Source organism: Castor canadensis, chromosome 7, assembly GCF_047511655.1.
Source record: "Castor canadensis chromosome 7, mCasCan1.hap1v2, whole genome shotgun sequence".
NCBI lineage: Eukaryota > Metazoa > Chordata > Mammalia > Rodentia > Castoridae > Castor > Castor canadensis.
In genome coordinates this window covers 5,385,556-5,405,805 of record NC_133392.1, presented here as the reverse complement: position 1 = coordinate 5,405,805, position 20,250 = coordinate 5,385,556, and the positions used below count along the sequence as shown (strand labels likewise).

The window sequence follows — 20,250 nt, the reverse complement described above, 5'->3', positions numbered from 1 at the left end:
TCCCCATCTCAGCCTGAATGTCCCTTCCTCTCCAACCCATGAGCCATGCGTTGCCTTCCTTTAGAGTACTTACTATAATTTGTCACAAGAGGTTTGCATGTGTGTTTCTTTAGTAACTCCCCAAAGAGGCTGTGAGTGCTACAAAGACAGAGGCTGCATGTGTTTATTACGCCCCCCACCAATGTATCTGATACTCAGAACAGTACCTGGCACACAGCTCATGCTCACTGGACATTTGTTGAATGACTGAACAAACAAATGAATACTCAAAAACTGGAGAACCAGTACCCCTGGAATCATGTAGGTGAAACCAAAAGCTAAGTATCCCATAATACACAGGGCGCTCTGAACAGAGAACATCCAGTCCAATGTCAGTATGCTTAGGTTGAAAAAACCAATCCAAGTGACAAAATAGTATAGACAAAAAAAGAAAGCCTGCTGAAGGACTGTCCTCAGATGTCCCAGTATTTTGTTGGAGACAGAAAACAACCATGGTAATGTGATCCATGGGCTGACCTTGAGCGGGAGTGAGTTTTGAAGGGTTGTCCTCCTAGCAGCTGTTTGTATTGTATTGATAAACAGCATGATTGAAAAACCATTTCTGAGTATCTGTGACATTTCCACCAGAATGTTAAAAAAGGAACTAAGCCCCCTTATCCATTTAAAACTACAGTGAACCAGAGTACAGGTGCCAGAGAGAATTTGATAAAATGGAATATGAAATACTTAGGTGATTAGCTGTGAGGCAGAAAGTTCATTTAAACATCAACATGCATTAAATTTTGGGAGGGGCAAAATAGCGGGAGGAAGTAATTATCTTCTGTGCCAGCTGGGATGGGCTGGAATATGCTGAAGTTTTTGACCTGGAAATCTCCAGGGCTCCAAGCAACACAGGTGTGCTCCTCCCTCATGCCCTATGCCCATCCTTCTTTCCCGGAGTCCAGGTGAGCAGAGCCCAGGTGCCAATATGCTTCTGCCCTGAAATGACCTCATGTTTTTGCTCATGTCATTGCTGAAGCAAATCGCCTGGCCACACTGAACTCAAAGGGTGGGAAATGCCCAGGTCAGGTGGACTTAAGCAGTACCTATGTGTACTATAGCATTTGACCAGACAGGCGAGGTGGGCTTCTAGTCAGGAGTGCTCATGGTACCTGGAAAAGTGAGTGTGGAATTTACTGCAGTATGTCTATACCCCAAGAAGATAATGTCCACTCCAGTCACCCAAGTAGTGTGGCTTCCCACAATTGCAGCTGTGAGAATAGAGTTATCTTGTAAAACTTGGTTCTGGGCCTTGATCCTGGCTTCTCTGAGTTGTGGGGATCTTTCTCCCACTTGAGGGGACTTGGCAGACGTTGGTTCAGGAGAAGCTCCAGAGAGAATGGGCCCCTGCGCCCTGTGACTAAGATGCTGAGATCCACCAGAGAGGGAGGGAGGTGAGAGTCACAGTAGATGAACATCTGACACTTTGTGCCAGATGTGGACTTACTTCCATTCAGGAAATAAGGCTGAGGAAATAAGCAGGCATCCCTGCTGATGCAGTCGTTTAAAAATACCACCCTTCCAGCCTGTCCTGAAAGTAAATGACAAACAGCCACAGCCATTGCTGACAGTTAGGAAGCTTGACACAGTTTTCACATTCTATCCCCAGACTGCAATTATATTGGAAGGGGGACAGTATTCCAAAATGGCTCTCAGTTGGTAGTTGGCTGGTGATCCGTCCAGTGGACACTTGAAGGAGGGCCTTGGTTATCTTGGTGCCCTTGGAGCCAGGTGGGCACCACAAGGGCCAGCTTTCAAGCAGTTGTTAGGGCAGGGCTCTGCCTGTGCTGTGCAGTACTGAGTGGCCATGGTGGGCCGTTGGGCACAGTGAAATGTGCCATCAGTGTACAATACACACTGTATTTTGAAGACAGTATGAAAAATGCATGTTCTTAAGGCAGGCTTGTGTCCTATACTGAAGTCCTAACCCCCAGGACATCAAAATGTGTCCTTATTTGGAGACAGGCTCTTTTAAGAGAAAATTAAGGTAAAATTAGTTCATTAGGATCGGTCCTAATCCAATCATGACTGGTGTCCTTATCATAGAAGAGAATAGGATACAAACATGTAGAGGAACAACCATGTGAAGACACAGGGAGAAGGAAGAACCAGCCCTGCTAATGTCTTGATCTGGAACTTCTAGCCTCCTAGACTACGAGGAAACTTCTGTTCAAGTCAGGACTATGTTACCACAGGCCTTGCAAAGTAATTCAAGAATTATATCTCATTAACTGTTTTTATTGATCACATGTTGAAATGATAATATTTTAGATATATTAAATATTACTAAAGTAATTTCACATTTTAATGTAGCAACTAGAACATTTAAAGTTACATATATATGGCCTGCATTGTGCTTCTGTTGACCAGTGCTGCTCTGAGCCAAGACTCTGTTCTTATTAAGCACCAGGAGTGATCTGACTAGCACAGCCATCCACACGTTGGCAGGAAATGGAAGCTCACCGTGTGTCCTTTGGGGCCATTGCAGATGGCCAAAATTGCTTGTGTACCTGTTGGTATATGTTCCTTACAGTACAGAATACTTGAAAAAGCTGATGTAGATCTCAAAGAATCAGAAAATGAAGACGAAAGCCAGAAGATTGTGGAATTTATGTCAGAAGAACAAGGAAAAGCCTAACAAGCACCAAAATAAAACAGTTTTTTGCCATAATGTCATTTCTGTAAATGTGAAAGAACTGTCAGGAGTAGGGTAGTTACTAGATTTAGGGAGTTTGGGGTATTCCCTCTGGCCCTTCAGGAAACACAGACAAGACAAAAGGTAGAGAGAAAAGGAAAGGCTGAAACAGGCAGCTGTGAAGGTAAATGGTAAGAATAAAAAAAAAAAAGGAACATCATTTTGTTGAAGCAAGTTGAAGTTTTTCTGGTACTTACTGGTTTTATTATTAAAATTTAGAATTATGCCCCTCAGCGATGCATTCATTTGTGATTTGACCCGAGCTCATTATAATCTCATTTTTCATTTCCTGGGCTTATAAGGATGAGCTGCGTTGTCTCCTGGAGATTTGTATATCCACCTGCCTTTGGGAAGGAGAGGCTCCCATCACCCATCACCCTCAGACTCACTCTAAAATACACACATATTCCGTGCAATTCTGTCTTGGTTGTTGCTAAATAATTTAGGTTTCTAAGCATAATCCTGCTGCTAGATCCAGCTCATCCTGCATCCACTTGTGAGCTCTGGGTCTGAGAAGCCCTATTCACTCCCTCTCCAGCGGCCCTAGCCTTTTCCTGCTATTCTGCTCCCTGGGATACCAGTCTGGTTTCTAACAAACATTGTCTTGGAATCACAGCTGGTATGGCTTCAAAGACACCCAAACCTCAAGAGCCTCAAGGGCCTTTACAGGCACAACCAGGCGTCTTACCTCGCAGGTGAGGCCCCATATAAAACCTCACTCTCTAACCTGTCACTCAGCACATCCTAACTCTTTCCAAGTGCACGCTCATATCCAGCCCCCTGGACCATCTCATGGTCTTCTTTTGGCACTCCATGCTTGCTTCTCAGGGTGGTGGAATCCATCATACCTCTGGACATATTTCCATTGTACTGATCTAAGCACTTGAGCAAACACTGCACAGTTGCAAAGTCCAGCAGAAAGCTCCTTGTACATTGGGCACATTTGCTTGTGTGTATCTTGCCTTCTGATCCAGACTCTGAGTTTCTGAGAGGGCTAAAGAGCATAACCCCTTCTTCCTCACTGCCAGGTGCCTCACTCTGTGCACAGATACCCTATCACTACCATCACACACTGCTTCTTAGGAGTGTGTGCTGTAAGCGTTCTTTGTCCTCGAGTTAGTGCCACGTTCACTGCAAAGGTTATAGATAGGACAAAGACAGATTCTTACAAGAACAGGGGTAGCCTTTCCTGTATAGAATCCTGTGTTTCTGTTAAAAATAGCCATCTTCAGTCCGAGTGATTGCAGCAACTGAGTAAGTGAGTGAGCGAGCAAGTGAGTGAGCAGACAGGCAGGCATGCAGGGGAGCTCCAGCATGATAGGAGCAAGATTTACCAGCGTAACTGATGGCTCAAGCTCTGCCAGGCTTATGTCTGAACACGTGCCCACAAAACCTAGAGCGTTCAGACCTCGAGCATTTCCTTGATTTAATTTCTACTTAGAAATTTTAAGGAAACAAATTGCAGTTCTGCTTTTTAAAAATGTATGAGGGCGGGGGACCTTAATACCTCAGCTGAAGACTAATGAATACTGGGGTCCACAAGATTATAAAATGGAAAGTAAATGTAACCTCAGTGTGACAAGACCATGACGTGGGCACAGCTTGACGCCTTGCAGGCCGTTTCTTCATGTAATCATGGGAGTCCTCACCATATACTTATCTGTGTGGAAACACTATATGTTCTTGAGCTAAGTCACTGTTTGAAAGTTGCACAGCTACCTAGGGGAAGTCAGGGCCTGCACAATCCAAAGCAAGTGTGACTCCTGACAACGCCGAGCAGGCTGGGCCAGGAGCAGGGTCCCGATGGCCAGGCCCACGCTGCATCTCTGTACGTGCAGAGATGCCCAGGGGCTAAGAAAGGACAGAGGCAGGACTGTGTTAAAGGTTCTCTACCTTTGTGTCTTGAAACCAGCAAAGCTGAATAAATATCCTCCTTCTTTATATTGGACGCTCGCCATGGAATTGTATTCTGTTATCTTTCTGTATTTCTTTGAGTTTTGCTTTTCCACCATTTTTAAAAAGTTTTGAATGTCTTTCAGTCTAGCTCTTGGTCTCCTAATCTTTTTCTTTCTCTCCATAAAATGTCATTTGCGTCTGCTCCCCTTTTCATACTTTAACATTTCTTCTTTCAACATTTCTTCCTTCCTGGGCTAATAGTTACCACTTGCTCCTTTCCCATTCCGTTCCTACCACCCGTTGGAGCATCCCTCCCGAAAGCCTTCTGTTCAGATTTAGCAGGTCGGTGGGTGTTCTTTTCTGAAGGTGCTCTCAATTGTCTGTGGTACTGTGTTTGGTTGAGGCCTAGTAATTTTCAATAAAGCCCTTAATCCAAGTACTTCACTGAAAATTACCAGGCTTCTCTATGGAGGACAAGAGACAAAAATAGAAGCCTCACTATAAGGAGAATTTAGTCAGAGTGCAACAGCCAGTCATAGCCAAGGCTGCACCACCTCTGAAACCAAAAACCAGTCTGGCGGTGTTAACAAAGACTGTACATAAGTTACAGCCCGAGTGATGTATGAAGCCCTGCTACCGTTTTCAACTGAAGCTCTGTTTTCTTTTCCCTTAAAATAACCTCCCTTTGACAAAGTTCACACTTTGCCTTGCACCAAAGTCGAAGAAGTGATGCATCTTTCATCATCTTGGGAACTAAAAATAGGGTTTGGGAACAAGTTTCTGTTTTTGGTGAGATGGTTGAGTTCCTTTTCTAAGTATTGGGATGAAATTTTCTCATCCTCTGTGTTTCCCTTTAAAAACCTAGTTATTAAGAGGAATTGCAGGTCATCATCAGGGAACACTCTTCTCAGTTAATTCTAGGCATTTCTAAAAAGGTTTTCAAACTCCTGGTGTCAGCCAGAATCTGTTGCATTAGCCAGAATTTGACCTGAATATTCACAGATCATATGCTCATTATGATTGTCTCCTATTAAAAAAGAATTATGTTTTATCAACACATGGGAAAATCAATTTTTAGAGTCAGGAAGGAGGCTGCTCCCTGACTGACACTCTGTAGGATCAACGATGCATTCCTTCACTGACAAGCCTACTCTGTGCCAAGTACCATCCTGTACCCTGAAGTACAAGATGAGCACAGGCCCCTCCTGGAGACATCCAAGACTAGTCACAGGGCCCTTACGTGAGCAGATAAATAGCAAAACCCGCCTCGGGCCTGTCACAGTGGGTGCTGATCTCTATGAGTCGTCCCTTCTGGGAAGTTGGTCACACTTCACACAGATGGTTAGTGAGAAGGAGATCATATTTGCCAGTGTATGGATGGGAGGGGTGGGAATTCTAAAGCTTGGAATAGCAAAGTAAAGACAAGGACTCCTGAGGCGTCCTCTTTTTCTGGGGATGCCAGAGTGTCCTGAAAGATACAGACATAAAGGATAGTCAGTCCTTCCAGGCTACCATCGTTAAGGATCAGAAGTACCACACACTAGGCAGCTTAAAAACAACCGACATTCATTTCTCTTATTTCTGGAGGCAAGGAAGTCCAAGATAAGGTTCTAGGACATCTGATGTTTGATAAGAACTTACTTCCTGCTCCTATGTGTGCTCACATGGTGGAAGAGTTAAGGGGCCTCTTTTATAAGGGCACTAATCCCATTCATGAGGCCTCCTCCCTCATGGCCTAATCACCTCTCCAAAATTATTCTTCCTAATACCACAGCCTGGAGGTAACAATGTCAACATGAACTTTGAGGGGCCACAAACATTCACATCATAGCAAGGACTTTGAAGCCGGTCTGCCAATGGTCTTATATGTCTCCTGGAGATTTGATGCACTCCAAAGGGTTCACTTACAAGTAACCAATGGAGATTTTATCAAAACAGGGAATAATGAGTTCAGTTTCCTCTTTTCAAGGACTAATTCTGGCAACATGATGGCAGATGTCCAGGGTGTGGGGGAAATAGACCCCAGGCAGGGGGCTTGAGCAGGTGTCTGGGCCTGAGATCTGGAAATTGAGGCAAAGTTGGTGGGGACGGGAGGGGATATGGTGGTCACCAATGTTTCTTAACCAGGGTCCATATCAGAACAGAGGTGCCAGGAAGGGCCAGGCAGCTGGCATGCCTGAAAGAAGAGTGTGCAGGGACGGAATGCTCAACTTACTGCAAAGAACAGATTGGTGCTTTAATCATTTTACCACAGAGCAAGGCAGCAGGTGTGTTGGCCTAACAGCCCCATGCAGGATACTTAAAGGAGAAGACTATGGAGAGAGAAATCAACAAGGTCCCAAATACAGCAGTGCTGGGTTGTGGTAATGAATATTGGTCCAGGTCTTTGGTGTGGACAGCAGAGACACCAAAACAAATGTCCCTGAACACATTATAGTGGGTTGAATGGTAGACCCCCTACCCTCTCAAAGATATGTCCATGTCCTAACTCTGAGACAGATGAATGTGACAGTATTTGGAGAAATGGTCTTCACAGATGTAATTAGGTCAGGATCTTGATGAGATCATTCTGAATTACCTGGGCGGCAGGAGTCCCACAGCAGGTGCCCTTACAAGAAACAGAAGGAGGAAAGATCTAGACACAGAGGAGACAACCAGGTGAAGACAGGGGCAGAGATTAGAATGATGCTGCTGTAAGCCTAGACAGTTGGGAGGCAGGAAGGTTCCTCTTCGAGAGCCATCAGAGGGAAAGTGGATCTGCCAACACCTTGATCTCAGGACTGTGAGAGCATAATTTCTATTTTTTTAGCTATTCAGTCTTTGCAAAGTAACACACATCCACAAATTCTTGGTGACTGAGGAGGAAGCTGGAGGCTGCCAGAGATTTAAGAATTGGACGAGCAGCAGGCAGAGGTGGTCAGTGAGGACATTATGGTCACCCAGAACAGAGCCAAGTGAGGGAACGAGACATCTAGAGATGGCACCTCCTCCTCAGTGGAGTGAAAAGTGCACCCAACACATGGGTGAACCCCAAGCCCATAAGTGGCTCGAGCATGAAGAAGATGAATCCCTGTTACGACTAGAGGAATAGTTGTTAAGTTGAACATCTTTGCTCATTCTTTTTAAAAGTAAATGATTCTCCGACCAGTTGCAACTTAGGCTTTGTGACCCAGCTTTCCTGGCCACAAGCCACCACACACCCTCATCCCACAGCTCCACTTCTACCTCTCATATTCTTCCCTCTGTCCTAGGGTTGGACTGTCCTGCACCCATCCTGGCTGGCTTCTCCCCTAGACACCTGCTGCGCCCCCCCACACCATGCCAGGACATCACACCCAAATCTCTGCCCACTCTGCTCTTATGACATCCCAGTTTGCTTTCCGTTGGTGAACACCCTTCTCACCTGCAACCATGCCATTATCTCTACCATCTCTCTTGGGAACCCACTCCCCTCACAGCTGCCCAGTAATTACCTGTGGGACACAGGAGTGAGTGACACTGAGTCCCTTCTCCTTCTAGTCCAAGCAAGAAGCAAACGTTTTTCTTGCTGCCTGGTTTAGAATTTTCAGTATCTTTCTTTGCAGAACTGCAGATGTCCTGACCTGAAATAAAAATGCAAAATCTCTGTTTTTGCTTTTGTTTTTGTTTTTTTTTTTTTAATCCTTCCTCACTTCCCTTCCAGTGCATTAAAAGCCAAGCAAATCATTTTCTTTTCTGGCCAATAAAGAATCGGGTGGGGAAAGATGGGGTGTAGATGAACAAGACTTAGGTGGACAGTATTTTCTGCAGGCTGTAGAGTTTCTTGAGGGCTTCCCTGGGTCAGAAGGAAGGATTTGTCTTGAGGTCAAATAAGTTTGTTAACTCCAGTCCATCTTTCATTCCTGTTAACCGTCTTACTTGGTGCTAGCTTTGTCTTGTGCATGTCTGGTGACAGGGTGGCCTCATTACTGCAAGATCAGGTAGTGTTGAGCGACAGCCCATAGAGAAAAATGCATCATTGCTGGGCTGGGAGAGCCAAGCTTGACTCTGTCTCAGAAGTGTCTGGAAGTCAGCCCTCTGCTCAGATCAGTCGAAGCTAGTTGAGAACCCCAAGAGGACCAAGATAGCACTGGGCTCAAGGGAAATGTGATAGGCCTGGTGCAAGGAATCTCCATTCTGCAAGAAAAGACTGTAGCCAACACAAAGAACAACCAGGCCCCCTCTGGGCTGGTCACAGCTCGAAGTCACCAGTGCCCTTCTCACAACATGCATCAGAGCCGGGGACTAAAAGGTACCCATTCTCGGCACTTGTTCAGTATGACACTAACTGAACAAGGCCTCCCACTGGTCCTGGGTCACCTTGGCCTCTCAGATGCTTGGGGACTTCAGTTGGAGCTCTGAATTCCTCCATACCATCGACTCTAATCCACTTAAGCAGCAGAGAGCTGCTGGGACTTTGGAAATTCAAAAGTTGATTCTCTTTTTCCCATTAACTGCCAGGAAAAACAGGTGAATTGCAGAAAAATGGTGGGAAATCGAGCTTCCCTTAAAATGACCTCCCTGGTGAGCTGCTCATAAGTAAACAAATTAAACTAGGGTCCTAGTGAGCCAGCCAGTTTGCATTATTAGTGAGGGATCCACCTAGTCCCCTGTGGCATCTGTCCGTTCATCTGCTGCTGCTCCCTAATCCTGAGATCAAGGACATCATCTTACCAGTCTGGTCAGCCATCAACCCTGCGCTCTCTATGAGAAATACTACCTGTTATGTTCTCTGCAACCACTGTCTTAGAGCTGAGGAAGGAGTCTCATCGGAAAAGAACGTTTTCTAGTCATGGAACTTGAAGAAATGGAAGTTCCTGAAACCGGAGGTTCAGAAAGATGGGAAAGATTGTCATCCCAAGAAAATGGAACCAATCATGCCCCTGTGAATAGCAGTGGGGTGAGAACATGCTCCATGCTAACAATTTCCAGAATGCCATAAACTGGATTAAGGACTTTGGATCAGAAAATAATGTTGTCTGCTGATACGGGCTTTTTCACTTGGGGCTGCGTAAACCTGCTAAGCCTATAGCTCTTCTAAGAATGGAGCCCAGCTGGGTGTTGAATCATGAAGGTTAAAAGGATTCTTTCACCGAGATAATCTAAATCTAGATCATATTCAATCTATTTTCTCCCTGGCACTGAGATATTTTCCAAGGTGCTCACGTAGGAAATATGAATTACCCACACTCTTTAGAGCCCTGTCCAATTAAAAGTAGATGAAATCTCCTCAGTGTGGAATCATTTCACACATGTGGACGGGAAGGGAAAGAGAATATATATTTCCAGAAAATCTGATAGAAAACACAACCACATAACCTCAGGGCAAGCCAGATGAGGTATTTACTCAAGACTTATATTTCTTTTTAAAAACAATTACTTTTGATGTGTATCTAAAGCACCTCATCTGTCATTTAGGATAAGATAGATTAAGCTTTTACTCAGGAATGAATTAGAAGCCCTAGCATTCCAGGCAGCTAGGAGTAATATGTATTAGCTTGCAGAAAACTAAAGAAAGACACAGTGAGGGAGACCTACAAGGAAAGGTAATGTTGTCTTTGAATTGGAAATAAGATAAAGGAGGTATGGGTCACTGGAGCTTAAAAGAAACATTAGAGCTTAGAGGAGTTCTCCCATCGTGGGAATGTGAGCTTCAGCTCCAGCAAAGGACAGATGAAGGTGTTCAAAGAATCTGAGCAACGTTCAACCAAAGGGAACCAGGTACAGAGTGTCCCCAGTACACTGGCCCCATCTGAAATCTACCCTGCACTTATTGCAATCTTGCTTTTGAAAGTATTAAAACACAACTCTTTCTCCAGAATTAGTTTTTTTTTCCTCATCAAAAATAACAGTTTCCTTAAGTAGTAACTATGAAAAAAGTATTTTTGGAGGGTTTTAATAAAATAGTGCTCTTTAGTTAACAGAAAGGTTCAGTAATAAGTAGGACCCATTCTAATAAAAAGACAAGCAAGTGTGCCAAGGGTGTGCTAGGTGAAGGCCCCGGAGAGCAGTTGGAAATGCTGGTTGGTACGTGATCTTAAGAGCAAGAACACTGGAAAAATACCAAGTTGGGCAAGTCCATCACTTACCCACTGTGTGCCCTTGGACAAATTACTTACCTGTCTGGTACACCTTCCTTATCTGCAACGTGGGTATAAAAAGACACTCACCTGATAAGGTGGTTGAAGGGCTTCAACCAGGGATGCAGGTGGGCAGACAGCACACACGGCATGTCAGCTGAAAGAAGGTAAAAGCCAACAACGTCTTGCTCCCATGGCAGTCAATCCTTGCTGTACTGGTGCACCCAGGGGGTGCTGAGCAGCCCAGCCAGGATCAAAGCTTGGGTGGAATGAGTAGCTCACATACGGATTGATGCTGTGGTCTCCTGGTGTTGATGGCATGGAGAATCGAGGGAGGGCACTCACGGCTGGGAGGGGAGCACAGGATGAGGGAGGGTGGAAAGCTTTCCTGGTGAGGTCATCAGCCTTCAGTTACATTTGCTGAGCCTTGTTGAATAGATTTTCCACAGGAGCTTGCAGTCTGAGGAGAAAAGACAAGGGCACGTTCCAGTTTCAATACAGGACAGCAGGGTTTGAAGCCCTAAGTCACTGTGGAAGCTCAAAGGAGGAGAGTGGGAATCAAACGGAAAGGCTTCCTTCCTAGAGGAGGTGTTTCCTTCAAATGTCTATGTTCTTCTCAAGTGATCCACCTTATCTTTCCAAAGGGAAATCCAGGCATACTGACTATCGAATTATTACACTGTGCCATAGTTTATCCACATTTCAAAAACAGAAGTTACTTGGAAAGTCACTTTCAAATTGTTCACCATACAAAGTTTCCCCTTCTGAAAATGATGGCAGGATTTACATCTGCACAGTATTTGCACACATGAAGCAAGCTTTCTGCCGGCTGTAATTTGGAGTAGAAATACACCCTGGTCTTTCTGGCAGTTGGTGCTCTGGGATGTGGTGTTTATTGAGTGGAGCCATTTGGGAAAGTAGCTAGCTCAAGTCCCTAGTTACTACATAAATGCCTCTCACTGGCTCCTTCACCCTGCAGTGTCTTTTCCCTGGCTCCAAAGCCACCCTGACAGATGGGCCTTGGTGGCCATGACTAGCAGCAGGAGAAGGGGGACTGGGCAGTGAGGACAAGCCAGCAGACTGCTGTGCCGTAAGCAGAGCTGGTGTGATGGATGAGTGGGGTTTGACCAGTTTAGTAAGCAGATGCTGGGTCCTGAGCCAAAGGGCAGGAGCCTGGAGAAAATACTTGTATTTTTCCAACATTATTCTCCCAGTGTTTCCATTAATCCAGTGTATTTCTAAATTGCCTTATTGTGAGTGATGGTGTCCCTTTTACTCTGACTGCACGATTAAGGGTTTTTGTTTTTCTTCCTTGTAACTTACAGATGTGGGAGGAGGCCATCGTCTTGGGCAAGGAGCTTGCAGAACAGTATGAAACCGAAATGTTTGATTATGAACAGCTCAGTGAACTGCTGGTGGGTCTTTGCTTATTCTCTGCTTAAATGAAGAGAGGCAGTTTAAGCTTGCTTCTCTGGAATCTCCCCTGTTTTCCTGTTGGGGTGTCCCTGCTACCCATGTGTTCTCTTTCCTGGTCCTACCTGGCACCCCAAGACCCTACCTAAAGGAGGGTTCCTCCTTTATCCGTGGCCTATGAGAGTTCACTTTTTATTCCTAAGACAGTTCTTACGGCCCAACACTAAGCCTTCTGTAAATTACGCATAACCACAGCTAACCTCCTGGGTCGTGTGGTCTGGGAGCCCATGCGTATCAGAGTTTCCACACTAGTTTAAAACCATCACCCTTTTCACAATATGGGGAGGACATAGCAGTCAGACCTTTCTTCCACCACAGAAGCTCTGTAAGTCTCTGATACTGCTTTCTCAGCCGTATCACTTGTGTATTCAGTAGATCACATTTAAAGATTCTGTAATGGTGGCCATTGATTTTAGAGCTATTCTGTCCTTTTAAATCCCTTACACCTGAACCATACCACTTAAAAAAGCACTCAGGGTTGAAGACACCCTAAAATCATTACCAATTTCTTGATGTGACTTGTCTGTTCAGAATTTCTTGCTGAATGATGGAGAATGAGTGAAAACTCATGCCTGAAAACTCATGCCAACACTATCAGTCCAGGTGCAGGCCTCAGGACCCCTCCTCCCACCAAAGCTTACAAGCCCACGGGAAGAATCCAGAAGAATGGGTGCTTAAATAGTATGCTCAATCCTGAAATGCATTTTCTTTCTTCCTTCCAGAAAAAACAGGCTCAATTCTATGAAAACATCGTCAAAGTGATAAGACCCAAGCCTGACTATTTTGCTGTTGGCTACTACGGACAAGGATTCCCCACATTCCTTCGGGTAAATTTTGATTCTGCTTTCTCAGAGCCATGGTTGCTCCTCCATCCTGAGGCCCCTTCCATCCTGAGCAAGGATTAGGATTTTGCATGGCAAAGTCTGACTCTACTAGCTGTGTGGTTAGCTGGGCTGCCAGAGTGGAATCTGCTCCATCCCCGAAAGAGGGGGATGCAGTGAGGCATGTGACCAGAGCAACACCTGTGATCACCCACTAGACATTCGTTTCCCAATATTCACAGGAGGCTAGAGGAGAGGTATATAAATAAATGTGACCTGACCCACTGGTAAAATTGTTTCAGTTTTCTCAGAAGCACATTCTTAGATATCATTAGTCATGACTTCTTGTCATTTCCTGTGACATGTTTTTATGACACATGGGAGGTCATGTGTGATTCCTCTGGCTTAGGGAAGCAGAGGTTCTGTGCCTATCTGGGCTGCTGGAGCCAGCAAGGAAATCTTTCTGGTCCCAGAAGTGTGCTATCTGGTCCTGTGTTTTCTAATCCCAGGGCCACTGATACATAAGACATGTCTTTATACTAGAACCCATAGAACTCAAATGTTCCCTTGCTGAGGACATGCCACTCTCTATCGTAGAGACCCACGAAGTTCTGGCCTGCTTCAGAAAGTGAGGTTGGCCAATCCTATCTCTCAGTGTCCTCCATCAGTGACTCCACCTGGCCCTGTCCAGTCACTTCTGACCAGCCTCTCCTGCTGTCTTCTTTGTTCAGTAAAGACAGCCATTTATCAGCAGTCCCAAGTCAACATCTTCCCATCCAAAGAACAAGTAAAGGGTGTCAGCTATAAGTGCTACACAGAGAGGAATTTGAAATTAACATTAAATAAAAAGAACACTGAAGGATAGAAGAGCTGAGAGAAGTCACTTAATGGTGCTGAAGGCTTTAATGTGTGTGTGTGTGTGTGTGTGTGTGTGTGTACATGTGCCCCGGAGTGTGTCTAAAACGAACACAGCACTGTGCTGCACTGCGACGTTAGAGTCTGGGCCCGTAGGCAATGATTTACCTTTGATATGGTGGGCACCAACTACAGATCTGTACAAAATGATTGTCTGGCATCCGTAGCAAGACAACAGGCTGCCTGAACATGTGAGTGAAATGCCTGGGGAGAGACATGCTGCAAGAGAGCCAGGAAGGCCAGGGTGTGCTGAGAGCTCACAGGCAACTGTGGACTCCAGGGACAGTTCTGGGTCGTCTCCACCACCAAAGGACAAAATGGGGAAGTAAGAAGAAAGAGTTTAACAGGCTTAATTAATATTGAACTGACTTTCCCGCCACACCTGAATAATTTTTGTGGGGCTCTAGCAATGTATTTATTACGCTTCACAGATCACCTGGCAGGGGTCAGCCTGACAATGACATTAGCAGATACCAAAAAGTAGGTGGATGTTTAGGGATCTAATGCTACTAGGAGAGGAGCCTCTGCACAGATTCACTGTCCCTTTGGCTCTGTTGCTCTCCAAAGCCTGATCTCATTGGTTTATGTGTTGATATTAATATTTATAGTTCTCACAAGGAGTACACATTTTCCCCGTTTTCATGTTTGAAGGGACTATTTCAGAATGCAAAGTAGTTGACATTTCTGGAAAATGATACTAGTGTTTTCATCTATAACTCGCTAGTGTTTTTCTACTAAAACCTTTATACACATTTAAAGTATAATAAATGCATGCTAGTTTCATCATAGCCTGTTATGTATTAAATCTTACTGAATTCCTGAAATGTTTGGCTTTATATAGCCTTCTAAGCTGTCCATATTGTATATTTCTAATTAAGACTACCTATTACTTTGCTTTCTGCTTGACATTATTTTTTCAGAGAAATAGAACGTTTTTCTTCCATAATGGTACTTTGAGACATACCTAAGTACAAAGTGAAAAACAAATTCTTAAACTGTTTCTTCTTTAGTAATTTGTAAAAACTCAGGATAAATTGTATCTTGAAAAGAAGGTTGTCTTAATCTGTTATGGCTGCTGTAACAAAATATCTTAGACTGGGTACTTTATAAAAAAAAAAAAAGAAACTGGCCATAGTTTTAGAGGCTAGGAAGTCCAGGATCAAGGTGCCAGTAGATTAGGTGTCTGGTCCAGGCCTGTTCCCCACAGGGAAGAAGGGAAGAAAGCTCTCTGAGACACCTTGAGAACTAATGACCACTCAAAAAATATGTTTCAATATATGAATTTGGGGGAAACATAAACACCCATACCATAGTAAGGAAAAATTAAATGAATGTTCTAGGATCTCTCTTTATCTCTTTGAAAATCCATTAATTAGGCAAATTTCAATTTGACTTCAGACTGAGTCTCTGTTGTTCTCTATGTCTGTCTGCCACTCAGCCTTTGTTCTCCTGTCTGGTGTCTGTCCAGGGATTGCCATAGATAAAGCATGGCTGCACCTGGCTCATGACCAGTGATCTGGAGACCTTCCCCAGTGTCTCCTGCTTGGACCAGCAGACATACCGATGCAGATAAATTCCACCACAAAGAGCAGAACCTCCAGAGCCCCACTTCCTGAAGCTCAGGTGCTTCTGCTTACTGTCCCTCTTTGCCATGGTTTCCTGTTTGGCAGAAACAGTCTTAGAATGGGGAGGGATGGGAGCAAGGAGGGCTCTTCAAAAGACAGTGATAGCCTTATGTATCTACCCAGTGACGCCTGTTTGTGATTTGTTTGACATTCAGAACACATTTGTTGATTCCTTCAAGGAACAGAGACCTTTTATATCTCAAAAGAACCTTCCTTACAGATGTATCTACAGAGCAACTGTGTCACACCCATACAGAGATGGCCTCCACAAGAGGCCTACATAAGAAAGAATGCTTACCTAAGCCCCCCCACCAAGGTCACCAAGTCTGGCCATCTGTAACAACCTCAATGGGCTCTCCATTTTGGAGTGTCATTTGAGAGGGACAAAATTCAGCCCTTAGAAGAAGAGCTGCACATTATCTTGTCACCCATTGAAGAATAAGGACCTGCACAGCAACTCTGACTACCAGGCAGTCCTGCTGTCCACTCATCTTCAGCTACTCACCCCCAGGGAAGCCAAAAGCCCAGGGCCTTTCTGCTTTTGTTCAAACCCCTTTCTTCTGGTTCTGATCTCTTGATGTGACTCCCAGGAGTCAATTCATGATGACTGTGCTCAGGCTCTGAGCCACTACAAAGCTTAAATTCCTTTTGGCAGAACAAAAACTACTTAATTAGGGCTATCGGGGAGAGTCAGATGCCCTTTACCCACTAAGTTCTTATGTGGGCTCTTTGGCTGGATCTAGGAACCTAATTAACACAGGAGGTGATTAACAAGAAAAAGCATGGTAATGTTATAAATTTTACATATACACAGGGATCTTCACAAGAGAGTGAAGTCCAGCAACTAAAGCATGATGCTTTAATACTTTATTAGACAAAGAACAATAGATTTATAAAGGAATAATGGGACAAATGGATACCTGGACCAGTGTAGTAACTTGTAGGGATGCTATGAGGGGAGATCAGGGTTGCTTTACAGTTTGTTTTTTTGAGTTCATTGCTATCCTTGTGCCAGTGATTTAAGCAATATCTCAGCCTTGGGAAACAGACCAGGTGGCCATTTCTGAAGTTACAGTTTCTCAGGTGACTTCAGCTTTGAATGATCGATAACCCAATTCCGGGTTTTTTGAGATGGCATGACCTTACTTCAGACCCTACCTGAGAAGAGATGTCTGCCTGACTTAACCCTTTCGTCACTCGTGGGGCTCCAGTCGCACACTTGGTTCTTCGTAATCTTTTAGTTGGTAGTTACTGCCGAGACTGAAGCTTATCGCAGGAGTTCAGGAATGTGAGGTTCATTGCTTCCTGAGCGGTATTCATGTCATACCGCTTCTGTACTACCGTGTTCTTGATTAGTAAGAGCAATGCAATTACAGGTTGCTCTTAAATGCAGTGACATTTGTAAAAACATTGTCAAGTAGATCTTGAAGACCTGCTCTTTTGCTTTTGCCTATGAACTTTTCCTGGACCTTCCCCTATGGTGTTATTTAAAGAATGTCATTGTTTCCAGGGAAAAGTTTTCATTTACCGGGGAAAAGAGTATGAACGCCGGGAGGACTTTGAAGCTCGGCTGTTAACTCAGTTTCCAAATGCTGAGAAAATGAATACAACATCTCCACCAGGCGACGATATTAAAAACTCTCCCGGCCAGTGTATCCTTTAAGACACCACCAGGACCACACAGCCATCAGGACATGGTTGGATGTGCTGGGTGGAGGGGGCAGAGGGTGGCTTCTCGTTTGATTGTCATCCGTGCTGCAAATTGGTCCTTAACCCCTGTTCCCTCAGATATCCAGTGCTTCACAGTCAAGCCCAAGCTTGATTTGCCCCCTAAATTTCACCGGCCAGTGTCTGAGCAGATTGTAAGGTGATTACCTCAGTTTTTCACTAACCACTGGGTGGCGAGAGGCTATGGATAGGTCTCTTGTGTATAACTCCACCTTATTTTTTTTTTAGTAGCATACGTTAATAGTACAAAGGACTTAATTGTGATAATTCCATAGATGTGTACAGAGTACTTTGAACAAGTTCACCCCCTCTATTGTACTCCCTTAGTCTCCCTTCCTCCTCCCCCCTTTTTCAGTGTACTGTCTTTATAAACACACACACACACACACACACACACACACACGTAATGTATTTTGATCCTCTTCAACCCCCAACAGCCTCTCCTTCCCCCTATACCTCTGCCTTTTGAAGGATGCACTTAGCCTTTGGTGTGCATTCCAAGAGCAAGGGAAGGTAATCTCCAGCACCCGCAGAAGGGAAGGAAGAAAGCAATCATGTGTCTGGAGGGTGCAGAGGGTCTGAAGGTGGTGAACACTCATTCACAAGGGTTAGAACCTCCTACTTTTCAGCAGTAACTAAGCCCTGGTTCCGCACTGCCAATCTGACTGGGAACTCTGGGGTGTGGCAGGAAAAGAGATTCAAGCATTTGTTCCTTATGGGGACAAGGTAAAAGCCCTTTGCCCCCCAGCATGACAATGACATGATATGCAATCACGCAGTGGTTTTTAAACCTCGCAGGTCACCTGTGTGAATCCGAGCAAGGGTATGCACCTGCAGCTGAATCACACCTGATGGAGCAGTGGCATAGAATCATCTGCCTTAGCAGATGGTTCTTTGATGTGAAGAGTTTTCTTTTCTATTTGATCTGTGTCCTGGCGAAAAAATTAACCTCTTTGATGGCCTAGTATTCCCCAGGCCCTGCTTGTGTTGCATCTGAAGTTTGGTGGCTTCTTTTAGCCTTTCATCATTTCTGACCTTCTGTCGGCAGTCATGGAAACAAATTCAGTGTGCTTGCAGATGAGTGCTTTACACAACCATGCTTTTGAAAGTTTGCCATGCTTTTTCTCAGAGAGAGGTACTAAGCAAACAGAGAACCACAGAGGTCCTCAGATAGTCCCTCTTGCTGCCCTTTCAGGGCAGGGGAGATGTAAGTCTCCCCACCCACACCCTGCTTAAATGCAAAGCCCACCCCGCACCCAACAGTGAGAGCAAGCTAGTTGTGTAAGCCGTATGTCACTCTTGGGGTGTTTGCAAAGTATGCACCCTATAGATCAGAAACTAAAGTATACAACACCTTTTTATAAAGTAAATGTATCAATTTTTAATCTAAAAATAACAAATGACCCAGTTGTCTAAATTACTGAATTACTGGGCACATGCAATGAATCATTCATTAATTTTTTTAAAAGGCGAACGTGTCTATTGAATATGTAGCCCCTTCTCCTCTCCTTTGCTTCACCTTCCACTCCCAGTTAGCATCTCTTCTCCCTTGAGGCCTGGCAGGGACAGAGAGGATGAAAATCTCCAATTCATTTTTCCAGCTGCCAGTATCTCCCTCCAGAGGCCGCTGGAGAGGGAGCCAAGGCCAGAGCTGCAGATCAAGGTTGGGGATGTTTTCTGGGATTCGGTACAGTGTTGTGAGCCCAGACTCCATGTCTAGAAGCAAACTGGCTGGTTTTCAGGTTAAATGTCTAATGATTTGTCTGTCTCTACAGTTTTTACAGGGTGAACGAGGTTCAGCGATTTGAATATTCTCGGCCAATCCGGAAAGGAGAGAAAAACCCAGATAATGAATTTGCGGTAAAAAAAACAAAACAATCTCATTCCACCACCAACAAAAGTGCCTATTGAGAAGTGTGGCCTCAGGGCTACTATGGGCAGTGTTAACCGTCTATGTTTATTATATGCAGAAATTCTAATCCATTAACCCTCCAAATTTAGTAAAGCAACTGACATTTCACAAACACTGGGATCTATAATAAGGTGATTAATGCCCTAGGGTGCCGTGTTTCTGAGTTGGCCCTCCCACTTAGCCCCTGGTGCCCATATCTCTGGTTAAAAGTTGGTACGTGGAGGCTTATGTGGCCTTCTGCAGGTGACAACAGCTGTCAGATGAGCTGGATCTAGGCCACACACGTGTGCCCCGTCCAGCCCAGCATGTAGTTCCACACATGGCAGCAGGTTCTCCCCCTGAGCTCTGCTGACATGAGCTGGGCCACCCTGGTTATCCTAGACTGTTTACCAACATGCCTGACCTCCACCCACAAGATGTCCCCAGTTGTGGCAACCAATCAAAACGGTCTCCAGACACTGCCACATAGTTGTCCCTTGTTACCAAGCCATTGCATTAGCGTCATGGAAATTATGACACATACCCATACAGCCTTTTAGAAATGATGACAGCATTGCCAGGCACGAGGACTCACCTGTAATCCCAGCTACTTGGGAGGCATAAAATAGGTAGGAGAATTGTAGTCTAGGCTGGCCTGGGCAAAAAACACAAGACCCTACCTGAAAAATAACTAAACACAAAAGTGATGGTGGAGTGGCTCAAGTGGAAAAGCCCCTGCCTAGCAAGTGAGAGGCCCTGAGTTCAAACCCTCCAAAAAAAAAAAAAGGAGAAAAAAGAAATTATGCATACAAACTAACTTAATGGATTCCATTATAAAAACAGAGTCTTAGAAAATGTTGACACTTCTCCCTCGTGCCTGAAAAACTTCCCCCAGAAATCCCTCTGTTAGACCCATATTACCTCCTAGTAATATAGGAAGACCAGCACTGCTGAAAATGGGTTCTTCTGTCTGCAGTCTGGAAGCTTCTGGGGAGCAGGAGAGCAGGGTAAAATTAGCACCCTGCTCCTGACCCAGAGCAGAGCCCAGAACACCTCCGGGCTGCCTAAA

General features: G+C 44.8%; 1 protein-coding gene and 1 long non-coding RNA gene across 3 annotated transcripts in view; one reads left to right on the top strand and one right to left on the bottom strand.

The window, feature by feature from the left end:
- Dock1 (dedicator of cytokinesis 1) overlaps positions 1 to 20,250 on the top strand; it is a 477,546-nt gene that overhangs the window by 423,619 nt on the left and 33,677 nt on the right. For both annotated transcript variants that reach the window (XM_074078054.1, XM_020167338.2), the window contains exons 39-43: positions 12,054 to 12,143; positions 12,924 to 13,028; positions 17,073 to 17,214; positions 17,351 to 17,429; positions 19,066 to 19,150. In XM_074078054.1, coding sequence (XP_073934155.1) covers positions 12,054 to 12,143; positions 12,924 to 13,028; positions 17,073 to 17,214; positions 17,351 to 17,429; positions 19,066 to 19,150 — 501 coding nt within the window. The remainder of the gene's footprint in view (positions 1 to 12,053; positions 12,144 to 12,923; positions 13,029 to 17,072; positions 17,215 to 17,350; positions 17,430 to 19,065; positions 19,151 to 20,250) is intronic.
- LOC141424731 (uncharacterized) lies at positions 148 to 20,190 on the bottom strand. The gene is made up of 4 exons (XR_012449591.1): positions 20,103 to 20,190; positions 10,819 to 11,188; positions 8,104 to 8,232; positions 148 to 7,238 (listed from the first exon to the last, which is right to left on the bottom strand). It is a non-coding gene; the product is annotated as an uncharacterized lncRNA (long non-coding RNA).